The 27447-nt window shown below is 32.5% G+C and overlaps 1 protein-coding gene across 1 annotated transcript in view; it reads left to right on the top strand.

The window, feature by feature from the left end:
* Window positions 1–27447, top strand: part of LOC118187283 (glutamate receptor ionotropic, kainate 2-like) — an 826434-nt gene that overhangs the window by 722625 nt on the left and 76362 nt on the right. Inside the window, exons 10-11 of the mRNA XM_085827114.1 lie at window positions 22116–22307; window positions 26444–26636. Coding sequence (XP_085683240.1) covers window positions 22116–22307; window positions 26444–26636 — 385 coding nt within the window. The remainder of the gene's footprint in view (window positions 1–22115; window positions 22308–26443; window positions 26637–27447) is intronic.

Below are 27447 nucleotides of genomic sequence, written 5' to 3'. Positions count from 1 at the left end.
AGGCAAATGAACTCCAGTTCTTTTCATTTTTGTTCCAAACGGGAAATAATTCTTTTGCGTTTTCCTACGTGTTGAGAGTAGTTTAAAAATGTGCTTATTTTTGTCGTTACTTTTTTTAAATTTATTTTGTTTCCTTTGTTATTTCGCCCACAATTTGTTTCTAAGAAATAAAGTTTTCTTTCCCATTTCCGACGTCCCCAGAGCTGTTGCTACTTCATTCTCTTGCAGAATGTTGTTATTTCCGTAAAAGATTGCTTAAATTTTATTCTTATCCTTGAAATTCTCAAATTCTTATCTTTTTCTTAGAAAACAAAAGGAAATAATTTTGTGTCTTCCGAGATATATTTGAAATGTCTAAGCATTTAATTTTTGGATTTTACTACATAGAATTTTAAATATTGAAATGCAGTTATTCAGAATTTTAGTTACCCGGATCGCTCGTTTTTTACTTCTAACCAAGCCAAATTAAATCTATTGCTAATTTTTGTGTGTGTGTGTTTTTGAAAATAATATAAATAAGTATTGAACGCAGTGTTTATTATCAAAAAACAACATTAACATAAACAATAAATTTAAAATATTACTACTAATTTTTAAAACGAAAATGAGGCAAATGAGCTCAAGTTTTTGGCCAGTCTTTTGAAACATTTTCGCCAGTCTTTTGAAACATTTTCTCCAGTTTGTTGAAAATTTTCGCGATTACAATACTCCCTTTACTTTATACAAGGAAGTAATTTAATCGTGAAAATTTTCGGGCATCACATTTCAACGAAAATAGCCATTTTGAGCGCTATCAAATGCAATTTAATGTTATTTTGCGTGACATCTGTACTTAAGGACAGAATAAAGAACTCTTTTCCCCAAAACAGCTTGCAAAAAGGATTTAAAATGGATTCAGGTGAGATTTTTTCTTGACTTCTGTACGTACGTACGTATGTATGTATCTCGCATAACTCAACAATGAGTAATCTTAGAACGCTGAAATTTCGTGTGTAGGACTACTATAACATGTAGTTGTGTACCTCCCTTTTTGTTTGCAATCGTTTTGTTTGCTCTTACTTGTAGTATTGTAGTATTGTGTGGCCCCCAACTTCTCAGCAACTGTGGTAGCGACTGCTATGAACTGTAAAGTTACACAAACACGTAAGAAGGGTTTAAATCCCTTTTTATTCCACTTTAGAAATAACAGCTGCGTTCACTTGACGCTCACAAACTACGCCGACCCGGCGGTTTAACAAAAACAGAAATGTGAAACTAAAAATTAAATGACAGGATCAATAAATAACTAGATCACTACCTACGACGCTCTGAAATCGTAACTAACTTAACCGCGTTCTAAAATACAGCTGAGATTCAGCGAGCATACTGATTAAGCAGTTGAAATATTCAGCGAACTGCCGAGATAGGCACACAGGCCGAAACGCTCGGTTCTTAAATTTCTACCTAGCAACCTTCACGTTCACGATTCAAGAAGCACACATGCAATCTCGTTTCCCTTCCATTTAAACTCAACTTACTTCTGCTAAAATTTTAATATACTGCGCACTCTACTACAATTTACATACTCTGGCATTGGCAATTCTAGGGCAAAGTAAAGGCTTGAGAGGAAAGATAGCTTAAAATAAATGTAAGTTAAAATAAATATAAACCCTATATACTACGTGATAAGGCATGGACATGGACATCGTAAATTGTGAATAAAAAATAATTTTTTGCGAGTATGCTTAGAAATACATCTAATTTATGACGATGGTAAAACTTTTATAGATTATAAAGCAAAATGTTTTTGAAAAATTTATAAAAATCATTTAAAAATACAAATTTTAAAAATAAATCGTAAAAAATGGGTGAATTTTATTTGGAATGAACCTGAATTTCGAAACGTGAAAGGAAGAATCAAATAAGTTTAATAAAAAAAGAGAAATTAATAAAAATGTACCAAACTCAATTAACATTGAGGAGCTAAAATTTTGAGAGCTAATTTTTTAAAAACTACTCGTGCGATTTTTACAAAACTTGGCAGTTTGGCGTAATTTGGATCGTAGTATAGAAATATGGGAAAAATTGGCGTATTATTTCAGAAAAAGTCCGATTTTGTGTCAAAATACCTATATTAGAACAGCGCTTTATATAAATCTAATACATATCCTAATTCACGCTTTCGAGACATGGAAAACGCAAGCTGAATTTCGTCAATCAGCCCACTAGAACGAGAGATATAGAACTGTCCTCCCCCCTTTTTATGACGCAGTGTACAAGTCTCATGAGTTGGCGATATGGTGAAAAACATGCACAACTAGGACTTTAGCATAGTTAAGTCTTTTCTTCATTAAGTATATACAGAATGCCTCTAGAAGGCACGTTTATCTTCAGACGAAATTGTTATTACTGCAGTAAATGTGAAAAGGGCATTAAGATTTGAGTAATCTTGAACATGATAGTGGGTAACATGATACTAACTTTGGACATAAGTAGGTGCAACAGACTCAGTTTTACCATCCCTTAAACGTCTGATGTTCCATAACTTTTCTCGTGCAAGAGTATCTCTTATGTTTAGAATGAGGTAGTTAGAGAGGTAACACCAAATAGTAATATTTAATTCTGGTTGGAAAATGTTAGTAAACGAAAGACGTGAAATGCAGCTGGCGCAAACCATCGCAGCAACGTAAGGGAAGTTGAATGAATTTTAGCTTCACCAAAAAGCATATCCGAACTCTCAGCATAACAGACTTAGCAACAGAAGGATTTTAACGGCAGCAGATCATCAAGGATGCTGATGACCAGAGCATTACAGTTGCTGGCGGCCGAGAATCACCGAAGCTGGATTTCTGATGATTGCAGAAATGTTGGTTGGTCTGACAAATCTTGCTTCCTGCTCCATCATGCAGATATCCATATCAGAATACGGAAAATTCAGATCGAAATCGTGGTTCTCTTGTGCCTTACGGCATCTTTTCGTGGAATGATTGATCTGTGGAATATCTTCATTATTGTAGTATGTCCTTGAGGTGTCTGAAAATAGCTTTCATTGCCACAGTTTACCGCAATATCGTAGCGCATTATGTACTGTCGTCTATGGCTGCGTTGTCTCTTGATGCAAATGGTCACTTTCAAATGGCAATAAGTTTTGTCACCGAGAATGATTGAACTCAAATTGGTTTGAAGAGCATGTTTCTGAGTCTAATATGGCGAACTCAGGGTTCTGACCTCAATCCTATTTAGCATATGTGAACCGAATTATAACTATCACTTCACTCAATCGTGGCACAAGAGAATCACGATGTCGATCTGAATTTTCCGTATTCTGATATGGATATCTGCATGATGGAGCAGGAAGCAAGATTTGTCAGACCAACCAACATTTCTGCAATCATCAGAAATCCAGTTTCGGTGATTCTCGGCCGCCAGCAACTGTAATGCTTTGGTCATTAGCGTCCTTGATGGTCTGTTGCCGTTAAAATCCTTCTGTTGCTAAGTCTGTTATGCTGAGAGTTCGGATATGCTTTTTGGTGAAGCTGAAATTCATTCAACTTCCCTTACGTTGCTGCGATGGTTTGCGCCAGCTGCATTTCACGTCTTTCGTTTACTAACATTTTCCAACCAGAATTAAATATTACTATTTGGTGTTACCTCTCTAACTACCTCATTCTAAACATAAGAGTTACTCTTGCACCAGAAAAGTTATAGAACATCAGACGTTTAAGAGATGGTAAAACTGAGTTTTTTGCACCTACTTATGTCCAAAGTTAGAATCATGTTACCCACTATCATGTTCAAGATTACTCAAATCTTAATGCCCTTTTCACATTTACTGCAGTAATAACAACAGTCTAAAATGTCACCATCTAATCAGAGTGAAATTAGAACTGCAATTCTGTCGGGAAAGGTACCAGTACTTTGAGACCATGTCCATAAGAATACCGGCTGTGATCATAGCTAAAAATGGACCAGTTCATTAATAGACGGTGTAGAGACATAAGGATTGTCTTGAAGCAGGCAAGATGAAAAATTATCAACGCCTTCGCCGGGAATCGAACCACGGTCCTCTCAAATACCGGCTCAGTGTGCTGACCACTACACCACGAAGGCACGCTAGGAAGGCGGGAGAAATACCTTACAAATATATGTCTATTAATTTGGCTACTCATTATATGAGATTTTGTGTTCTGTGCTTTGAATTCCTGAGACATAAAATTGTTGAACTGGTAGACCTGTCATAGCTCTTAGAGTTAAACCATTTTATTTCTTAAAGTCGAATCTGAATACGAAGCGCAGAACTGAAATTTTAAAATTTTTTAGTCTAAAAAGGCTATTAGTCTCGAAACGCGACTTTGCCGTTGATTCATTTATTCATCGTTTCATTTTTCATTCGAGTCTGTTGCCGTTGGACAAAATGTGAGATTTATCTTTCAAATTTAATTTGCCTGTTATTGATTGCAGTTCTTAATATGATTTTTTAACTTTTGAAAGTGATTGATTTTATTTACATAAAATCGCATTTAATTCATGATATGTCTAATCAGAAATATGAAGTAATGTTATAGATTTACATTATGTATTTTTCACTTTTCAAATATGCGGAATATATACAACATTACCATGTAAGTTTTAAAAAGTATATTCAATTATTTTATAGAAATGTTTTATTGTTCTACCTAACCATATATATTGATAAACTCTACTGAGAAACCACGATGCCATTTTTCATCGCCTGACAAAATTTATTACAGTTTGGTTGAAACGTGTTGCCATGCGTATCTTAATCGCTTGATGTTCTGTCCTCAGATTTTCACTTGTATCTCTCTCTTCAAAAGTTCTTTCGAGGTGTAACATTCAATTCAGGTGAGGCCGTAAATCAGCACTTTGTTCAGCTTTTCCTTGATGAAGCTACGTTCTTATGTGAATGAGAAACTACGAATCTCATTAAAAGAAATCAAAAAGTTACCGAATAAAACAGGGAATATACTATTGACTGAATATTTTTCTTTACATAAATAAAGGACCTTTGAACAACATGGTAAAAATACGCATGACTTTTCGGGCAACCGAATCTGCATTCTGATTGGGATGACTGTTTATTTTAAATAAATAATGTTGTAAAAATTACAGCTATTTCATCCATGAAGAGTTTTAATTTTTATGTTCTTAACGAAACCATGTGCTTCAGAAATTAAATTACTCACGTAATTTTCCTTTCTCAATTTACAATGAAATTAGTAGACAAAATTGGGGAAAATACGCGAATAAATATGCTAGAACTTGTAACAATACAGGGGTGTCATCTGTTGAAACAATTTGTTATTAGTATCCATTTTAGAATTTCCACAATTTTTTAACGTTTTGCATTTGGATTTGCATTTAGATCCCCCTGTTTAGCAGATATTTTTATTTCGATTTTGTCATTTCTCAAATATTAGATTATAAGGTATTTTGCCCCTTATTTCTGCATGCCTTCGTGGTGTAACGGTAGCACACTTGGCGCATATTAGAGAGGTCCAGGTTCAAGTCCCGGCGAGGGCATAGCTCATTTTTCGCGTACTTCAAAGTAACCTAATGAATTTACAAGATAATTTTTTGCTATATATCTATACATAACGCAATCAAAATAATAATGTCTTTTATGTGGAACTTTTTCTCTCTGATACTTGAATTTAAGATTTCATGTCCGTAGAAATATTAGGGGAACAAATATTTCCAATGCACGTTTTAAAGAAAATTTATTTTGAATAACAATCAAAAAAATAAGTTTTCTGTAAAAATTATATTAGTACGAGGCCGAAGATTATTTTTCTCAGGTTTCTTGTTCCAAAATTTCTAATTCATTCTGTAATGTCTTTCGAATAAAAATATGGTAGTCGATAATTCATTCGAATAAAAATATGGTAGACGGTAATCCATCGATAATTCATCACTACTAGTTATGTCACTACTAGTCATCGCTACTAGTTAACATCACTACTAGTTACATCGATAATTCATCTGATGACTAAGTCTATCATTAGTTGACCCAATTAGCCCTTTAAGTGTCCCATTAACCCTTTAAGTCTGGAGGAATATAATGTAACCACCAATCAACCAGTTAGCCCTTTAAGTCGTGAAGAATGTAATGTAATCTTCAGTCGAGCCATTATCCCTTTAATTCGTAAAGAACGTATGTAATCTCCAGTCCACATATTATCCTTTTAAGTGGAGAAGAATGTATGGAATTTTCTGCGTTCTTTCGGAATGTAACTGGAAAGATATCGGGCTCGGGAGATCTCGAATTCGAATTTCTGTGAAGGCACTGCTGTTTTTCATGTTTCCTATTTCGAAATGAACTTACCGCATTTGCCGGCGTATAATACGCACTTTTTTCTTTGAAAATAGGTCTGAAAACGGACGCTGATACTGCGCCGTATACGTCGATACGTCGTTTGTGAATGGGTCAAAGTTTGATGAGATGCTGTGACAACAGAGAAAGTGGTTAAATCATCAGTTAAATCATTTAATTCATTTAAAGTGGTTAAATCATGGCATTAGTAATGCACTGGATGGTAGTCTTAAAGTTTTATCTTTCAAAAATGTGTATAAAAAACGGGGTGCGTTTTATAGTGCGGCAAATACGGTATATTGCTTATAATACTACGAAATAAACTGTACATATTTCTTATTTATTCTTTTCACTGTCTCCTTTACAATACAGGTTTAGCCTAATACACTTTCAAATTTTATAGAAACAAAAGATTTCATAGAGGGATGAGATACACGGTTAGAAGAATATGTCCTGAAGGTTACATGGCTAGGTTATAAATATTCTACGTGTGCCTGTTTTGTAACACGACAAACATCAAAGCGATGGTCAAGTTCTTTCCAATTTTGTACGTCTCAGCATGTTAAAATCGATAGTTACAACAGCTTTTGTGATGTGCTATTTAAAATCATCCATATTTATAAGAAGAGAAGAAACAAAACCCGGATATTATAAATATTGATGAGGAACTAGACACATAGGATACGAATTATGAAGTTGTTTATGTCCAGACGTTGTTGTAAAATTACACTGTGTGACAGTGACAGTATTTTTTTTTGCATACTTAAGCACACCTAAAACTGTTTCTGCAGAATCAGTGACTGTATTGATCGACTGACATCAGGCGCACTTGTGTAATTCTACTACTACGAAAACAAAACAAATGACAATCTGAAATGTTTCAGATTTTAAATTACGTCCAAAGGGGCGTTTTTTAACATTTTGTGTGTTACCTTTCTTTATTAAATATCATGTTCTTCGCACTTAAACCATAAGATCCAGTGCAAAAGCAATATCGCAAAATAGTTTTAAAACGAGCCTATCTTTAGAATTTCCGATACAGAGACTCACGCGCTGGAGATATAAATGTTTTTTTCTGCACAACGTTGCCATTGCTCGCTTTGAAATCCATGAGTTTGTTTATCAAAAATTCGTCAAAGTTTTAAAAAATAGGAAATCGATCATAAAACAAATTCCAAATTTCAAATTTGGTCTTCCACATGCTCATATTCGTTGGAGGATTACGTTATTCAAAATTCGATGACTCTATGTACCGTTGTTTTATCACAATACGAGAAATATACATGCATTTATGCAGATTTTTCATTATTTAATTTCTTTAAATATAATGCAGGACTCTAACATTTTGTGGCAACAGTTTGAAAAGTGAACCGACATTTATGAGTCCGACGCAAGATGCCAAAACGAAACTAATAGTCCTTCGGAATATTCAAATCCCTTTGGACTAATAAAAATAAAAAAATCTGGAAGGTTTCATACTTTAAATTACGTCCAAGAGAGCGTTTTTTTAACGTTTTGTGTGATACTTTTATTTATTAAAGGTCATGTTCTTTGCACGTAAACCATAAAATTCAGTTGAAAAGTGAACCGACATTTATGAGTCCGACGCAAAATGCCAAAACGAAACTAATAGTCCATCGCCTTCGGGATATTCAAATCCCTTTGGACTAATAAAAATAAAAAAATCTGGAAGGTTTCATACTTTAAAGTACGTCCAAGAGAGCGTTTTTTTAACGTTTTGTGTGTTACTTTTATTTATTAAAGGTCATGTTCTTTGCACGTAAACCATAAAATTCAGTTCAACAGCAATGTCGCAAAACAAGTTTAAATTGAGCATACTAGCTTTAGAATTTCCGATAAACAGTTCCGCGTGTAGAATGTTGCCATTTCTCGCTTTGAAATCGTTGAGTTTGTTACTCAAAAATTCGTTAAAGTTTTACAAAATATGAAATCGATAATAAAGTAAATTCCAAATTTCAAATTTGGTCTTTTACATGCCCTTTTTATTGCCGAATTGCTTATTTTTACGTAGAAACTATAATTTTAATTGTAAAAATAATGTTTTTAATTGTTTTAACTGTATTTGGTGTTTTATATTTTTCTGTGTTTTTCAATTTTTAATAAAGATATTTTGAGATTTTATGTATTTTTGCCTTGCCACGAAGTGACACTGAACTGATAGAAGCGAAATCTATCTGTAATGAAAGTTGAACAAACATGTTTAAATAAAATGCGAAAAAATATGCGTATAATTTAATATTCCGTACAAGGAAGTCATGTTTTGTACATATCAAAGTTTTTTATTTTACTATTTATTTCTATTAAGAAATTTTATTTTTCATTCGCGTGCAAGAAAAGGAGACATTGAAACAGGAAAAGCAATTGAAATCCGGTACACATTTTAAAATGAGAATACATTCTGGTCGTGTTAAACCGAGTAGTTATTTTAACATAGTTCATATTGCTTAAAACCTATCCAGTTATCAAACCAATTTGGTAATGTTTCACAACAAACAGGCAAAAATTGCAGCTTGTTTGCAATCATACTTCGTTTTTTGGTATTATAAATATTAATTAAAGCAGAATAGTTCAGAATTGAAAATCGATGAAGTATCATATCCTGCTTTTGTCTCTCTAACATTTTCCAATATGCAAAGATATTAATATTTTATCTGAAAATCCAATTTTTATCTAAAAACCTTATCTAAATTCACGTCGTTACTTTTCAAATATGTCTATAGATTAATACTTCCTCAATATGTAAATTTTGTGACATTCCTTCCTGATACTCTATGCAGTACCCAGCGAGGGAAAAAATACATTTTTCCATATCTTCCTTTCTATTTTGCCGACTAAATTCGCATTGCATTTGTTACATTCCTGTGTAGTTACGTATAATATCCATATTTTATTTGTTTAGCACACGAGATAACTTATTTGACATGTTGTTTCTCTGAACCAGAATAACAAGATACGTTTCTTTGCATTCCTTTATGATATCTTTTGGTTTCAAGTTTTATAGAAATTCTCCTCGTATCTGTTATTTTTACATTTTCTATTATTTCACTTTTCATTGATTTAAGTTTCTCATTTTGTAGTAATCGTGCCACATTTAGGTCTAATAGAAAATGTATGCCACTATTTCTGATTTATTTATTAGGCAAATTAGACGTTAATCTGATTTATTTATTAGGCAAATTAGACGTTGATAATCAGATATTTATTTAAAGTTGAATTTTTCTAACATTTTGTTATTAACCGTCATGATCCTAATTTCGTAATATATATATATTAATTAGATCTTGCTTTTAAAAACAAATTGGGAAGGGAGATATTGTACAGCATATATGCATTATAATCCTTGTAGGGTTTATATTTATTTTAACTAACATTTATTTTAAGTTTAAACTATCTTTCCTGTCAAGCCTTACTTTCCCCTGGAATTGCCAATGCCAGAGTATGTAAATTTTAGTAGAACGCGCAAAGTATTCAAATTATCAGCGGATTTAATTTGAGTTAAATAGAAGGGAAACGAGTTCGATAGTGTTTCTTTCTTGCTTCACGAGCGTGAAGGTGACTAGGTAGAAATTGAAGAATCGCGCGTTTCGGCCTGTGTGCTTGCCTCGGCAGATATTTGAATCTTTAACTTAATATTCAGAAGTTTGCTGAAATATCAGCTGTATCTCAGAACGCGGTTAGTGATAGTGTGATAGTGATAGTGACGGAGGACGTGGCCACCACCCCTTTACTATTAAGTTAATCAGCATATAGGGCCACGTCCGCCCTTATACAGAGTAAAGCCAGAGAGGCCACATGGGAGGCTTGCACAAGGCGCCCAAACCCAACGCCTGGACCATCCGGTTGGCAGTTCCGCGAACCAAATGCCACCGGGTAGACACCCGTCCAAAGTGCCCGGGTCCAGTGATTTTGAATCTTCAAGAATAGCATTGTACATGGCTAAACAAGGGCAGATATACATTAGTAGTTATTTACATGCTTCTGTTAATACATATTTGCTGACATGCAATCCAACACTGTTACATACATATACTTTCTAAATACCTACATGACATTACCTTAATTTGCTTTGGAATAATAAGACAGAGCTAGTATATACACTTAGCACAATAAAAATAAAAATAAAATAATAATAATAATAATAATAATAATAATAATAATAATAATAATAATAATAATAATAATAACATACATTAGGACACGCTTGCCCGCACTATATGCACACATCGCAGACATACCTAGATTACTTATGCTTGAATGATACTGATTTACATTGAAATTTGCTGACATACTGACCAGTTATATTTACACATGGCATAAGTCTGGGCCCATGTCCATTAGCTTATCAATTATATGAGTAATTTTGTTGGTCTGGTGTCGCTGCTTGACCAGAACGCGGTTAGGTTAGTTACGTTTAAAAGCTTCGTAGGTAGTAACTTGTTATTATTCATTTTTAGTTTCTTATTTTTTATTTTACCGCCGGGTCGGCGTAGTTTGCGAGCGTCAAGAGCACGCATCTGTAATTTCTAAAGTTGAATAAAAAGGGATTTAAACCCTTCTCAAGACTTTGTGTACTTTCCAGTTAATAGCAGTCACCACTATTGTTGCGTGCAGGTTGGGGCCACGCAACATTACATCCTAATTTTCGTTTTTGAATGGGACTGCTAAACTTACGAAGGTGAACAAAATTGAATCAAATATAAAATACCAAAACGCCGAAAAACAAATGATAAAGATAATATTAACGGCTAAGAATCGACGTAATGTCAGATAAAATCTGAAAGGCCTATTATTGGAAGATTAAATATTATCATCCTACAGAGCTGCACGTGTAAAAATGATGACCTGTCATGTTCGCCAAACAGATTAGAAGGAACCGTAGTCCTGATAGTGGCGCCCGAACTAAAAAGGTTGTTGGATGATGATTCTCCTTACCCAGGATTTGGCGATTGGGTCCCCTAAAAACCCCAGTCGCCCTTTAAAAGGAGAAGTATGTCAGGTATTTCTTCTGCCTTCCTAGCGTGCCTTCATGGTGTAGTGGTTGTGCACTCTGGGCCGGTATTCCAGAGGTCCATGGCTGGATTCCCGGGGAAGGCGGTTGCTAATTTTTCATCTTGCCTGCTTCCAAAAATTCTTATGTCTCTATACTTTTTTAATATAATTGCTTTAGGTGGCTGGCTGTGAAAGTGGCTATTTCTTTTACAAGAAAATACAAAAGAATGCAACGCATTTCAGCTAAATTTTTCGTTTTAGTGAATTTGTTTTAGATAAATTGCTTTTTTTTCTTTGGATTGGTCTTGGATTTCTTGGATTTCTTTGGATTTGATAGGATTTGGCGATTGGGTCCCCTAAAAACCCCAGTCGCCCTTTAAAAGGAGAAGTATGTCAGGTATTTCTTCTGCCTTCCTAGCGTGCCTTCATGGTGTAGTGGTTGTGCACTCTGGGCCGGTATTCCAGAGGTCCATGGCTGGATTCCCGGGGAAGGCGGTTGCTAATTTTTCATCTTGCCTGCTTCCAAAAATTCTTATGTCTCTATACTTTTTTAATATAATTGCTTTAGGTGGCTGGCTGTGAAAGTGGCTATTTCTTTTACAAGAAAATACAAAAGAATGCAACGCATTTCAGCTAAATTTTTCGTTTTAGTGAATTTGTTTTAGATAAATTGCTTTTTTTTCTCAGTGAGTATTGGCAATACGGATATTGATTCAATGATATCAATAATTACATTTTTCCCGTATAATTTTTTAATTTTTAAGAACTTAGTGAAGGCGTACATTGTGCTAAAAAAATAGGACAGTTCGATATCTTCTGTTCTATAGGGCCCATTGACGAAATTCAAGTTGCGTTTTTCATGTTTAGATGTTTAGATTTATTAAAGCATTGTTCTAATATAGATATTTTGATAAAAAATCGGTCTTTTCCTGAAGTTATAACCTTTTTTTCATATTTCGATTCTCTAAATTATGCCTAAATATTAAATTTGTAAAATTTAGCGCGAAATTTACGGAGAAATTCAAAAATTTATCTTGACGCGTTGTTTTTTTTTTTTTTTTTTTTTTTTTTTTTTTTTTTTTTTTTTCCCAGTTTACACCAAGAATAATTCACTTGGCGAACCTCTTAATATATGGCAACCTATTTTCCTTACCCATTTTACATCGTGCACGAGCGGAAAAACAGTCACATCCTGCTATTACCGCTTTCAACAAATATGCCAATATTTAAATTCACGTGTATCTTCGGAAATTTTGAATAAAAAAACTCTAATTTTTTGCAGGTATGCTTATAAATACATCTACCTTAATACGATCGTAAAAATTGTATAGATCATAATTCAAAATTTTTTGAGAACTTTTTTTAAGATTATTTAAAAATAAATCATAAAAAATGGGCGAATTTTATTTGGAATGAATCTAAATTACCAAATGTGAGAGGAAGAATCAAATAAGTTCAATAAAAAAAGAGAGATTAATAAATATATAACAAATTCAATTAACGTGGAGGATCTAAAATTCTGAGAATTAATTTTTTAAAAACTACTCGTGCGATTTTTACACAACTCGGTACTTTGGCGTAATTTGAGTCATAGAATCGAAACATGGAAAAACCTTGGCATATCATTTTCAAAAAGTCTGATTTTTTTGTCAAAATACCTAGATTAGAACAATGCTATATATAAATCTAATACATATCCTAAATCGCGCTTTTGAACATGAAAAACGCAAGCTGACTTTCGTCAATTGGCCAGTAGAACGGGAGATTGTCCCTTTTTTTTTAATAAATAATATTTGTGCATAAATAATATTTATGCACACTGCGAAAAATTAGAAATGTATTAATGCAGTAGTATAATGAATTCTTCTCCTTCAATATCAATCAGAAATGTATTAATGCAGTAGTATAATGAATTTTTCTCCTTACCTATGCAGTGAAGAACTAGAATAACATAGATATAAATTTGTATTTAAATGTTACTTAACTGTACAAAGACAACAGTAAGAAAATTCTATTATCATGTAATATGCGATCTATCGTTTTTAGTTAAATAGAGCCACTAAAACAGTGTTCTTAAATCCTAAAGTGCGATAAAACGAAGGAAAAAGAAATGATTAAAACAACAGTCAATTTTTGTGTTGCCATCTAGAAAAATAATTAAAAACAGTAACACTACATATTTACCAAAAACTTTTTAGCATGCGAAAATGTGGCAGCACTAAGATAAGGAACCAAATTAAAGCTTCTTCCGCATGTTTTCTACCAAATCGTAAAAATAAAACTGAACTTTTAATCACTTGACTTTCAACGCACATTTTTGAAAAAGAGTAAAAACTGTAAGAAATTTAATTCTTCACAGTTCTTAACTTAAGCTATGAAAATTGGCAGATCTTTCTCTAAAAGCACTGAAAAAGAATTTAAAATCGCACCAATTTAGCATAAGGATTATATCATAATACGTAACATAGAGTACCCTGACTAAAACAAACTAAAACATTTCCGTCAGAATTATGTGGATAATTCCAAGTAGTATTTTGCATCTCAGTACCATTAAATTGAACTTTTCGTTTTTAGTTTTCTTAAACTAATATTTGCTTTAACAGCTTTGTGGGTTTTTTTTACAGTAATGATAGTCTTCAAAAATATTCTTAAAAATTTACGAATAAGTCTGATATCTTTTTATTTTCTGCGTATACAGTGGTATTTGTTAAAGCTGTCGTATAGCTTCAAGTTAGTGCACTTTTTTGCAACACCGAATATTCATAAATTTCATTCCATAATTTTACCGGGAGTTAAATAACTTCAAAGAAAAATTCAATTAATGTTTTAATAAATTTTTTTAGAGAATCTTAATTAAAATACTTTTTTAAATGTTATCTGATTTCATGAAAGAGATATTTGCCAATTAAGGTTATTTTTTCTTCCAAATACATAAAACTGCCATCAGGCCTTGTGCTAATGCATTAATTTATTCGCGCCAATTTTTTAAGATAATCAAATACAGAGGTCTTGGATTTTTTTCTCTCTTACGAATTTCAAAGTTTTAAATTTTCTTTATTTGTCTTTTAGATTTAATTGAAGTGTTCGTTCTAGAAACTGAGATTGATATTCATTTTTTAAACATTCATTTAAATATATTTCTCTCTTTTTTTGCTCATTTTTGTAACCTGTAACTGTTAAATAAAACTGATTATATCGGTTATATTTTATCGTAAGGCCAATAGATGTTATTATTTAGAGAAAAACATTTTCAGAAGAAAATTTGCTTTTCAATTTCAGAGCCACGTGTTTGATTATGTAATGTAATATACGAATGTAAAAGCAAGCTTTTACACTGGTACTTTGATGAAATAATTTTCATCACTCAGCGTGAGAACATAAAGTCTGAACTCGTTGGAAAGTTATCCACGCTCTCTTCTTAGGGAATACTAGACCATGATAAAAAAAAACAAGCAAAACTCCATATGTAAGGTAATTATAAAGCAGTTTTTCAAAGTATTCCTTTCCTTAGACGGATGGCTCTCGTATTCTCTGCCATTTTCAAATAACCTAACGTTGGGAATTCATACTTGAAACAGCAAGTTTAATGACGGACTCAAAAATCTTAATAAAAGTGATTAAAATTAAAATTCGACATCAACAGAGGAAGATACCATACATTTTTTTCAAATAATATGGAACTATTACATACATTAATAAAGTAAAGCGAAAACAACCATGACACAATTCTGTCTCGGCAGTCAGAAATAATGGCAATGTAACATTTTAAGTACAAAAAAAGTATGAAAAGGTGCATAGTTGAAAGATTTCCATATTTTTTAAGTAAAGATTCTTTTATATTAGAAATCTTATTCCAACTGCCATTGAATCCTTCATCTATCACCAGGCAACTGTCTCAGTATTTCCGGAAACAGAATAAGTCATAACAAACAATACTTGATGTAGTAATAGAAAAAGTAGTAGTTGATGTAGTAACTAGTAGAAAAAATTACTTGATAACTAGCTAATTTCATGTAATTTTATAACTAATGAAATGAAATTCAGATGATATAAAAGACCAATCCGTGTAAACGAACGGTGTTGTTTGCCGTTGCAAATGGATCTTAATTGCTTAAAATAGGATTAATTTCTTAAAATATGATAGGTCAAAAGCCTTCTGAGTAAATAATTTTCTAACTGCAAGAACTCTGATATAAATATGAAGAAGGTGTGTTTGGAAAGCAAAAGTATAGGAATAAACAGTATTTTGTTTAGTATCATATAATTGCTACGTTGTATTAAGGAGATTAATGGGGTTTTTATCAAAGTTGTTATTATCAAATGTCTATTGCCAATTTAAGGATTTTCTCAAGTTAAAATATATTATAAAAACACTATTTGGGAGAAAATGAAAAATGTTCATTAAGCTATAAAACCATTAAGACTTACATTGCATTTTCTTAAATTTCTACTATTAGCTCACACTCTCCCTATATCTTATTCAAATTTTCAATCATTAATAAAATACTTTTTATTCATCCACTCAAGTTCAAATACATTTTTTTAAACTTGTAGTGATGACACTTGATGTAAATACAGTTTTTCCCACATCTTAAAGTCAATTTCTAGTTATTTATTCCTGTTTATCAGAACTAAAAATATGCTGTTTATTAAATGTATTATAAGACTTACAAATAATGACCGTTTATTAGGGATTCTCACATGCTGTAAAAATTAATTTAATAACAACTTATAAATAATAGTATATGACTGTGATAATTGGTATTGTAATATTTAACAAAAATAAATGGCAACAGTAATAGAGTTTTAAACATTTTTAAAGTGTAGGGAATTAAAGAATTGTAGTTTTATAGAGTTGGATGAAGTGCATGTAATGTCCCGTTATATCAGCTAAAATTCTCTCATTATTCCTATGTTAACGTGATAATAATATATGTGTAAAATATAACACTTTAAAATGTTCCTTTCTTATTAAAATAAATAAATAAGTAGCACTATAAATTATACAGTAATATACCTATTATGAAATCTCTTCGCAGCAGGTCAAGCATATGTAGCCTTGAGTCCTGTGAAATCATTAGATGGCATATTAATTGAAGAACTGGACTGCTCGAAACTCACTGGAAAGGTTTCTTGCATTACAAGAGATGGATAGAATAAGAAATTATAGACCACCATCAGCTTCATAAATTAAAAACAAAAAAATGTTAATAAAAAGTAACTAAAATAACATTTTTCTTTCTTGACCTAAGTAGGAATTGATTTTAATTTTTTTATATTACTTGTTTACTTATGACGGTATCATAAGTTTCGCTTAAAAATTTTTTCTTCAGACAAAATAATCGCCAGCTGTGTCACATTCATCAAAACATTGTCTTCAAATTTATTTTCAGAATTTTTGGTAATCAATCACCATATGTCACCCCTTTAGCATTAATGGTCCAACGCTTTTTTGACAAGAACTAAACTAATCGAGAAGAAGAAAGAATTTTTTTTAAATAATGATAAAAGAAAATCCCAGGAAAATCTACAATCATCCATCTTTATTGTCATAACAGAAGCTGCTGTGCGCCCATGCTTTGAAAAGCATAATGAAAAGATATCCGCAACCACAATATCATATTACACTTGGTGTGGGCTTAACCAACCGTTATTTTGGAAACAATATAGATACTACGTGTCGTAATTCTTCTGCCGCGTTGATAAGGAGGTGTTGTTCCGGTACATGAAGAATTTATTTCACTTACTGAAGCCATCTCCTTCCTCAATCTTTTGGAGCATGAATGGAGATATATAACTAGATAAATAGCTTGTTGTTGATTTATTAATACTGTAGATAACATTATTGTACAATCTTGTTGACAAACAATCCAATATTGCTTTTGCGTGATTTCCTGTGCTGAGTTATTCTTTACACAGTTAATCTTTAGCAATTACTCAGTTATTCTTTAGCAATAGATTCGAGGCAGTTATTTTGAGTGTTAGATAGATCGTCGAAGTTATAAGAAAAGTGAAAGATATGCTGCATTGAAATACATGCCATATTTTACCTTAGGCATTACAAAACTTTGCCTAATACTTCAATTTATGTGCATGTCATTTCGGAAAGGATTTACATTTTCTTCGTATTCTGGGTTGAATGAATTCTTTTCTGATGAAAATCATAAAGATTATATTTAAAATTTTAAATATATTATTTAAAATGTTAAATGTTAAGGTTGTTACGTATGTTATTTAACAAAAAATATATAAAAAATAATTTTTTTCAGTTTCTCTCCTTTATGCTATAACACAAATTTGTGCTAAGAGGGCATACTATCAATTTTCAGATTGGTTACACTATCTATTTAGGATATAAAATTTGAAAACAAGAACCAATAAAAAATAAAATTCCTGCCCATAAATTTAAAAACAATTAATTTATATTTTAACGGCTCGGCTGTAATTTTGACGACTCGGCTGTAAGCAAGATTACTCATAAGTAAATCAAACAATGAAATAATAATTTTTCTGAAAGAAAACATCCTTTGAAACTCCTTTAATAGCATAAGTAAGAAGATAGTAAGTAAGAATGTGGAAACATATTAAATTTCTCTGTAACTAAATATTATCGCTTTGTATTCTCGCCTAATTTCACTGGACAAATAACTGCTGGAAATGCTGTAAGCCGCCAAACATTAATATAATATGTTAATATTTTAACAAGTGTTAAAAATAAAGTACAATAAGCTGAATTTGTACTATTGTTCACCTAAATATTACTATTCTCCACAAACATTAATCTAGGATGATTATCTTTTGTTTTAAAATGTTTATCTTTTGCCAGCCATTTTTACGAAGGCTACCCATGCCACTGTTGCAATAATAAAATGAGAGTTCCCTTAAACCACATTCCTTTCGTGATACAATCGACGCTCCTTATAACGACCATTTATTACAGCAGCCATTTTATTACAATAATAGGAACAAAATGTCTCTAAATGGAAACGTATTAATTATATTTTTGCTATAACGAATATTTGTTATTACGTCCTTTTTCTCTGGAATCTGAGAGGTCACTGTAGTGAGAGTTATTTGCAATTTTTTTCAGGTGAGATTGTAAGGATCTTAAGTTTTACTAACGTTTATTTTATTTTAAATCTTTACTATCACTTCTTATTTTCTACTTCCGGCCAGAATTATAAGCGTTAAGGTTTTTATGCAAAGTTTGTCTGGCGAACGCCAAGTATTTAAGTTGTGGCTTTTTGCCAAGCGAGAGAAAGGAAGCAGTGAGTCAAAGCAGGCCGCTTACCTTAGAAGTTACGCAGTTGCTTGTTGCCTTCCAGGCCAGAGGTTTCAATCCTCTTGATAACTTTTAAACGTATTGTAGTGTTCTCAGTTATCTGTACTACATACGCCTTCCTGTTAATATAAGGCCAATCTTCCACGTTTATTAGTTTAAAGTTAAATTAGAGTTTAGTTTTATTTTTATACTTTTACGTTAGACCCCAAGTAGCGGGTCAGTGTATTCCGAAGTACGGAAGTTATTGTATATAGAGAAAAATAAAGGGTTTTGTATACCCTTCATGTGTATCCTGTCTACTTACCACAATTAGTGAACATAGCTTTAGTAAGCTCTCTGTTCCGAGTCAGGTCCTTGTATGTTCCCGAAGAAGGTAAGAAGGAACATTGACCCTGATAAGATATCTACAACTACCGATATTATCTTCTATTGAATATAATAAATTACACTTCAAAGCACCTTAATTTTATAAAATTCTGTAACTGAAAAGCTTTTATGCAAACCTTGAGAATGGCAATTGACACCAGTGTGAGATCCACTCAGATCTAGACCATCTCGTGAACCATATACGGTTATTATGATCTCTCACACCAGAGGCGATTCCAAAAAGCTGAAAATCCCGAGGACCACACTCATAATTATTTAATATATAGCGATCAAACAGCCCGAGACAGACTTGACAGTGCTCTTACAGTATCTATGGAGCCTGAACGGACCACCATAGGAACGGTGGTTCTAGTCCTGTGAAGACAGTTAATCTCGCCGTACTATTCACACCCAATGTATGAATGTAGCGAGTAACCGGCTCGGAAGGAATGACACTTAACAGGAAAACATTATGACATGTGACTCTAAAAAATGAAATGATATGAAATTCAAATTATCTCACAAAATTGAACTAAGCATTACATGTCCAGGCGTAAAGTATTGTGCGAAAGGATGTCTTCGAGAAGAGGTGAACCTATGGATGTTTATGAGATGTGAACAGGATACGAATTTAAGCTGCACCATTTCACTACTGAAGCTCCTATTTCTTATTTCTTGGGTATCTATTAAACATCTTGAAACAGGTTTATCCTTGTTTATAAATATCTTACTAAAAATACCACATAAATATTCTTGCTTACAAATATCACGGAAATTAGTAGAAGCTTCATTAGTGCAGCTAAACTTATTCTTCACTTAGAAATCTGGTAGGCAAATGTTTACTACAAATAATAAAAAATACTCAAGATCTTGCTGAAACATCGGCACAGAAAAAGATGCTAAAGTTTTAATAGTTATTGAACAGTTATCAAAGACCGCCCTTTAAATTAAACAGTTTATGCGTGAAAATATTTCTTAATGGTACTGTATAACTATCTACATAACCAGTGAATAGAATAGCAATTTTTATTAATTTTAATCATAATTAAACCGAATAAGGAAAAATGTGATAATTGATCATTTAATAATTTTGACTGTGGATATGTTGGTATTACTGGAGATCATATCATTAAACCCACTAATGAATATTTGCCCAGCTTCAGAACCCAATTCTCACTCAAAATAAACAATATGCAAGTATATTTTCATGGTTCATAATGTAACCGAAACTATTTTTTCATGATGTCTATTACCACGATGTCCATCCGTAAGTTGAAACCCAAACAGTTTTGACTAACCCTCCAACTGCGAATAATCTATCTATTACAAATTACTGTCTGTCTACGGATAATCTATCTATAATAATGCATCTATTTTAATTATCTTTATATATATAAGCGGCTAAAGTGTGTGTCGCCGATAGTTTATTGTTGCCACTCGGAAAAATGAGCACGGAAATTAACGTTTCCGCAGTTTTTAATTAATATCTCAACCGATCAAAGTCGTATGAAGATGAGAACTGTATCGATGGATTCGGAGAATTTTTTGGAATCCTAGGATATGCGTCTCGAATTTCAACTCGGCGCCGTTCCGTAGATATTCGCGAAAAAACGAATTTGGCACATAGCCAAATCCCTCTAATAGGGAAAACCCAAGAAAGAAAGTGGGAAATGTAGGAAAAACGTAGGGAAAAATTAGTTTTTAATTAATATCTTGGCTAATCAAAGTCCCAAGAAGACGCGAATGGTCAAAATGGCGTGCCACGGACCTGCGGAATACAACGATGTGCTTCGCTAAGCCCGGGAGACAGCCGTTTCGGAGGAGACGATGTTACTTTACCCTATATATATATGCGGCTCAAGTGTCTGTTTGTCGCCGATAGTTTATTGGTTGCTTGCGTAACTGTACTAGCCAATGGGGTGAAGTTGCCACAGCACAGGGTTGCTGTTTCAATTGAGACGTAAACAATTTTCTGTAAAACTTGCCTTTGCTATGACCATCCATAAGTCTCAGGGCCAAATGCTTAAGCGCGTTGGCATCTTTTACCTGAGCCTGCATTTGGACACGGTCAACTTTATGCTGCCTGTTCAAGAGTTCGTGAAAGAACGGATATAAAATTAAAAATATTGGATGGTCCTCTGCAAGGCGAGCTTAAAAATGATGGAAAGATCTAGACAAGGAATGTTGTGTACAAAGAGATCTTTGACATGTGAATTAACATTTAATTATTTAAATCATTTTTATTGATTGAGCTAGCGGTGGATTCTTAAGAAATGTACCGCCAGTGGTTTCCTTCATTGTACTCTACTTTAAACAATTAAGCAAATAGGAGGGGGAAACCCCGTGAGACAGTAAACAAAGGGGCATCCTCGCTGCCTGCCCTGGGTAATTCAGTTTAAATTAGCAGACACCTTTGCACAAATCATTTTAATTATAATTTATAATATCTACAACAGCGGTCATTTCGTATGACCGCCCAGCTTTCTAGTTATTTTATATCTCCCATCTCATCACTAGATTACTATATAGCTTTTAGGAGAAAAATTAGTTCATACTCCTTGAAACATTAAGTAACCTTAATCTAAACATTTTAGTTAAAATAAATTACCTTTTTACCTTTATAATAAGATATATTCGTAACTGATTCCATACTGAAGTTATATTTTTGCTCATCAAAAACAAAAGAAACTGCAAGCCTATGCGCCGAAGCATTAGCTTATTTCGGTCCAGTGTTTCTAATTTCCGATTGGAAAAATATTTACATATTTGCTTTACTTAGAAGTTGTAGGTTGCTAAATTATTATAAAATAAAATACTTTAATTACAGTACAGCTCTTTGAAAATTTTCATTTTTAGGTATGCATTTTTATTTGCTAATTTAATTGTCTTAATTTTTCCCATACTTGTGCTTTTTTCATCTATTCAAATGCTTCCTTCAGTTAAATTAATGATAAAAATGTTTTTATCATGTAATCAAATTCTGTGCAAATAAGCGAACTATTCTTACATTGCAGTATTATTGCAATTTTATTAATGACAAAATTTACATTAATTCTTGGTTTCCAGTGCAATTTTGAAACTCCAAGTCAGTGTTAACTTTAATGCTTAATGTTTGGAAATTCATGATTTTATTATGTGTACTTGCAGAACGAGCCTTACATGATGAAAGTAGAAGACGAGAACGGAGTCAAATATGAAGGCTATTGTGTGGATTTAATTGATGAAATAGCTTCTGACCTTAAATTTCAGTACAGAATTAAAGAAGTTGATGATGGAAGCTACGGAAGAAAGAATGATTTAGGAGAGTGGAATGGCATGATACGAGAACTTATAGACGGAGTAAGTCTAAATTCCATACTGTGAAGTTTGAACTTTTGAAAACAATGTTGTAGTATTCTGCTGAAAGCATTCCCAGCCAGAAAGAACAAAATTTTATTTTTCTTAGGAATATTTACATTTAAATAAATACAGAAATCCTTTAACCCTGGAAGAATACTTGAAATATTTTTAGATATAACGAAGCAGTTGCTTATTAATATTAAAAGGTTTTTAATGATAATTATACAACTTATGATTTATTATACGACTTCGTTAACAAATTAGCAAACAACTATACGACAATTATTTAAATTAACAATTATACGACTTAATTATTAAGTCAATACGACTTAAATTATATTAAATTAACAATTATACGACTTCATTAACAAATTGTAAATAGGTATAATTTTCCAAAACCAGTAATACAATAATACCCGCTGTCGGTGGGACCTAGATAGGATGTCCTAAGGATATACTGGGATGTGACATTAAGCACTCAGGAGGATAAGTTTAGGAGGAAACTGGGATATTACGGGATGTCCTGAGGATGTAGTAAGTAGGACTTTAAATCCTAATAACATCCCATAAGCTGTCGATGGGACATAGATAGGATGTTTTTAGGATATAATGGGATGTGTTTAGGAGGTTAGTGGGATATCCCGGGATGTCCTGAGTATGAATAAAGTAGGAGTTCATATCCTAATAACATCCCGCACGCTGTCGATGGGACTTAGTTAGGATGTCCTGAGGATATCCTGGGATGTGACATTAAGCACTCGGGAGGAGGTGTTTAGGAGGTTCGCGGGATATTCCGGGATGTCCTGAGGATGTGCGCATATCCCGCGTGCAACATCCTCGGAATATCCCAAGGATGTTTTTGTGCTTTGTGAGAATGGTCCAATAATCTGTAATCCTCCATTGAACAGATATTACATTTTGCTCTTTTCATGGCCAAGTCTATTTTCCTTATTTTCAAAATTATTCATTTAATCAAATATTTGTTCATAAGGAGAACGTTCATGGTAAGAAAAGCATTTGACATCTTTTAGCGATATCTTAACATGGACAAAGATTCCATTCTAAAATCTCTTTGCAATACACAAATATTTCGGTTAAATTCATCAGGGATAAAATTCACGTGTATTGAAGCGGAAAATTTATTTTTCATATTCACGAAAACGTTTTAGGTAATATTTTAGCATATTCTTCCTACACAATTTCCAATTAAATCTAGAAGAATAAAATCAAACACTGTATAGTAAATATATTAAAAACAAGAGCATTACTTTTGAATAACGAATTATTAAAACTCATTTTAATCATTTACGCTGCTATTTTGACAGTTCGTAAACTTAATTTAATCATTTCTACCTTGACACTTTGACATTCTGTAAATTTTATTTCTTTATTTCTGCATTTACATTTTGACATTTTACAAGCAATGATTACATTGTTTTTACTGTTGCATTTTCTAAACTTTATTCTTTTAATTCTTCGGCGAAAGTTCATTCAAAAACACGTGACGAAAAAATATCTGTTTAAAATTTCTAAGCACTTCGTTAAATATTTAATCTTATTTTACTTGTAGAATTGGCAACGCAGTTCATTAATTTTTCAGGCTTTCAATTCTTAATAAGTAAGCCGTTAATAATAAATGGCCAAAAGAATGACGTAAGAATCATATGACATTTAAAGGCCATTCTTCAGATGGCATGTAGCTAGCACTTTTATTTTCTGCAATCAGAAAATCCTGCATTTACTTTGCAAAATTTTGCTTCTTGAAAACTACCACTGGAATGGCTTCAGAGAAAAAATGGCAATTATTAGCAAAATACTGAGTTATTTATACTATATTTATATTACTCGTTCAAAGCGGCAATTTGCCCAGAAAGATTTTTAATTTCGTTTTGGCATTTTGTGTTGATTCACTACAAGCGTCGTTTCACTTTCAAATTGTTGACACCAAATATTATCTAACTGTATTATATTTAAAGAAATTAAATAATGAAGAATCTGCATAAATGTATGTAGTTTCTCGCATTGTGATAAAACCACGGTACCTAGAGCCATCAGATTTTTGAATAAGGTAATCCTTCTGAGAATCTGGGCATCTGGAAGCCCAAATTTGAAATTCGGAAATTGTTTTATTATCGATTTCATATTTTGTAAAACTTCTTCAACGAATTTTTGATTAACAAACTCGAGGATTTCAAAGCTAGCAATGGCAACATTGTACAGAAGAAACATTTTTATCACCAGCGCGCAAGACTGTGTATTGGAAATTCTAAAGATATGCTCATTTTAAAATTATTTTTTGATATTGCTCTGGAACTGAATTTTATGATTTATGGGCGAAGAACATGATATTTAATAAATAAAGGTAACACACAAAATATTTAAAAAAACGCCCCTTTGGACGTAATTTAAAATCTGAAACCTTTCAGATTTCTACTTATATTATATTTATATTGCATTTATTTATATTATATTTATAATTCCATCAATTATTTTTAAACTTCAAAGTATAATCTTCTGCATATTAATATGCCAAATTTTGTTCCACTGGCGTAAACTCATTACGTTTCTTTTACATATTTCGCAAAGCTCAATGAGTACATTCCACTAGTATGGCAGATACAAATGTATCTTTTGAGAATTTTCTTGGATGTATTTCAAAACTGACTAGTACCACTATTGAATAAAAGTGGTGATGATTATCTCTTTTAACAACATTTCTAACTACCAAACCTTTAACCCAGACTTTCTAACAAAACCATCATTCGCAAGAATATCTTACTTAAACTTTTATCATTAAGACAAAAAAACGGTACTTTTCCGTTTCGCCGGCGCAAATCTCGCCAAGCAGACTTTATTGGCGACAATAAACAGTATACACATAAAAAATATTTAAAAAACTTTAGTTCTAAGAATTCTCTTTTTGAAGGCATAAACATTTTAATATCGTTTAAAACTTTACAAAAAACCAATAAATTTGTAAAAAGACATTAATTTAAGAATTTACTATGCTTTCATGGTTCAACATACTAATTCGCAGGTTCATATCACGTGACACCAAGCGATCTCATCACACGTAAACTACTCTAGAAAAATCTAATGCTCTCAGTAATTATCTACATTAATTTCAAGTTAAATCTTAATTTGGAACACAAGTTTAAATGCAAGAAATATTTCAATGCGTACGAATAGCTTACTCAGAAATTATGTTAAACTGCAGTGCTTAACTTCACTAATGCATTCTCATTAGAATTGATGAACCCTTGACTTTCCTTTTCTATATTTTCGGCTTCGGGTAAGCGTTGTGATTGCATCCCAATTGACTTAATTACCAAAAATGGCCTTAGACATAAAACTGAACTATCTGATAAAAATTCTATGTAATAATATGCAAGCATTGAAAGAAACAATCAATCTGATAAGAAAAAGCTGCGACTTGTTTTGAAAATGAGGCGTAAAAGGTTACCAGCGAGAATATTCAGTTTGGCATCGGTTGTACCATTATTGGCGACTTTATCGCTTGCGCCGGCAAAACTGAAAAGTACCCAAAAAACTTTTATGTAAGTAACTCGACAGAAAAGTGCCGCTAAAGAGACAAAGACACGCAAGATCAGGAGATAATTTGTCAGTGCAGTAGTTAACACTATCTTTGAATTTAATGCCATGTGATATTTTACTTCTGTTGGCTTGTCGAGGTACTTTTTTCGTGCCTCCATACCCCACTGATCTCCAAGGTTTTATCTCCTTCACAATTGCATCATTGATATTGTAAGGCTGTACCATTATTTTTTCTTTAATGTAACGATGCAGCAAACTTCATACAAAAAGTTATTAGTAGTTCTTTTTTATTTACTCCGGAGATATGATTTGTGTAACTGCTATTTCTCCTGACCAATAATAAATGGATCCTGTTTTTTAAACTTATCATCTGATAATTTAAGCTACGACTACATCTGAGATTCTTCACCAATCTATTTATTCCGGACAAAAGCTGGTACATCACATATATATATATCAAACCTACATATAGAGAGTGACACTACTATACACTCTCTCTCTCTCTCTATATATATATATATATATATACGTAAAAATATAGAAATGTTTATATCTACTGAGATTTTGCTTTTTTCTTGCAGAAGGCGGACATGGCCGTCGCTGATTTAACAATAACATACGTACGAGAGGAGGCTGTAGATTTCACAATGCCATTCATGAACTTGGGCATCTCCATCTTGTTCAAAAAACCCACCAAAAAGGTGCCGAAACTCTTCTCATTTTTGTCTCCTCTCTCCGTGGAAGTCTGGTTATACATGGCCACGGCGTTCTTGGGTAAGTTCTTTATTTTTCACTATTTATATGATATTATTTTTGTTAACGACAACGCTAGAGATCTTAAGCAATATGGAAAAATCATATTAACGTTTTGTCTCATTCTATTCGTTGGATGCAATTGAGACAAAAAGTGATTAAGAAAACTATTCATAGGATTTAACTGCTGATGTAACATACTTTAACGACGATGTATGATAGCTTCCTTTCAAGACTGAACCTCTCTGAATTTGTATCACCATGTGCGGATTAAAAAGACTAAAAATATTAAGACTATAAGACTATTAACACTATAGAAGAACATATATAGTATGGTACTGTGCAAAGAATATTTGTTGTAGTACTGTTATAGAAATGCGTAGTATATAATCAACTGTGGACTCCATTTCTCAACTCTATAAAATGATGTACAGATATAATGTACAAAATTGGAAAAGACAGATCATATATGCAGTTACAAAAGCCATAATGATATGTTAGAGAGCAGTATTTATAAAAGTGTTTTAGTAAAAGAGGCAAAAGTTCTTTCGTTCTCTTTTACAATATTATTCAGCAAATTATAAGGTTAATTTTGCTTGCCATTTCCTCTGGCGGAAATTCTCTGGGCCACTATTGAGAAACGCACCTAAACTTGCTAGTATCTTGGGAAGGTTTTTCATTAATTCTTAAACGACTCAAAGCTATGGCATGCATACCGGATCCGTACATGATAGTTTTACGTTTACTTATCTAGAGGAAAACAACAATTAAATTGATTGTAAAACACCAGCATGTTAAGTTGCAATAGACATCACCTGGAAGATTCATGTGT

Source organism: Stegodyphus dumicola, chromosome 11 (genome assembly GCF_044657685.1).
Source record: "Stegodyphus dumicola isolate Sdum_Otavi_A_Nest chromosome 11, ASM4465768v1".
Classification (NCBI taxonomy): domain Eukaryota; kingdom Metazoa; phylum Arthropoda; class Arachnida; order Araneae; family Eresidae; genus Stegodyphus; species Stegodyphus dumicola.
The sequence above is the reverse complement of the archived record's forward strand: the minus strand, read 5'-3'. Positions and strand labels throughout refer to the sequence as shown.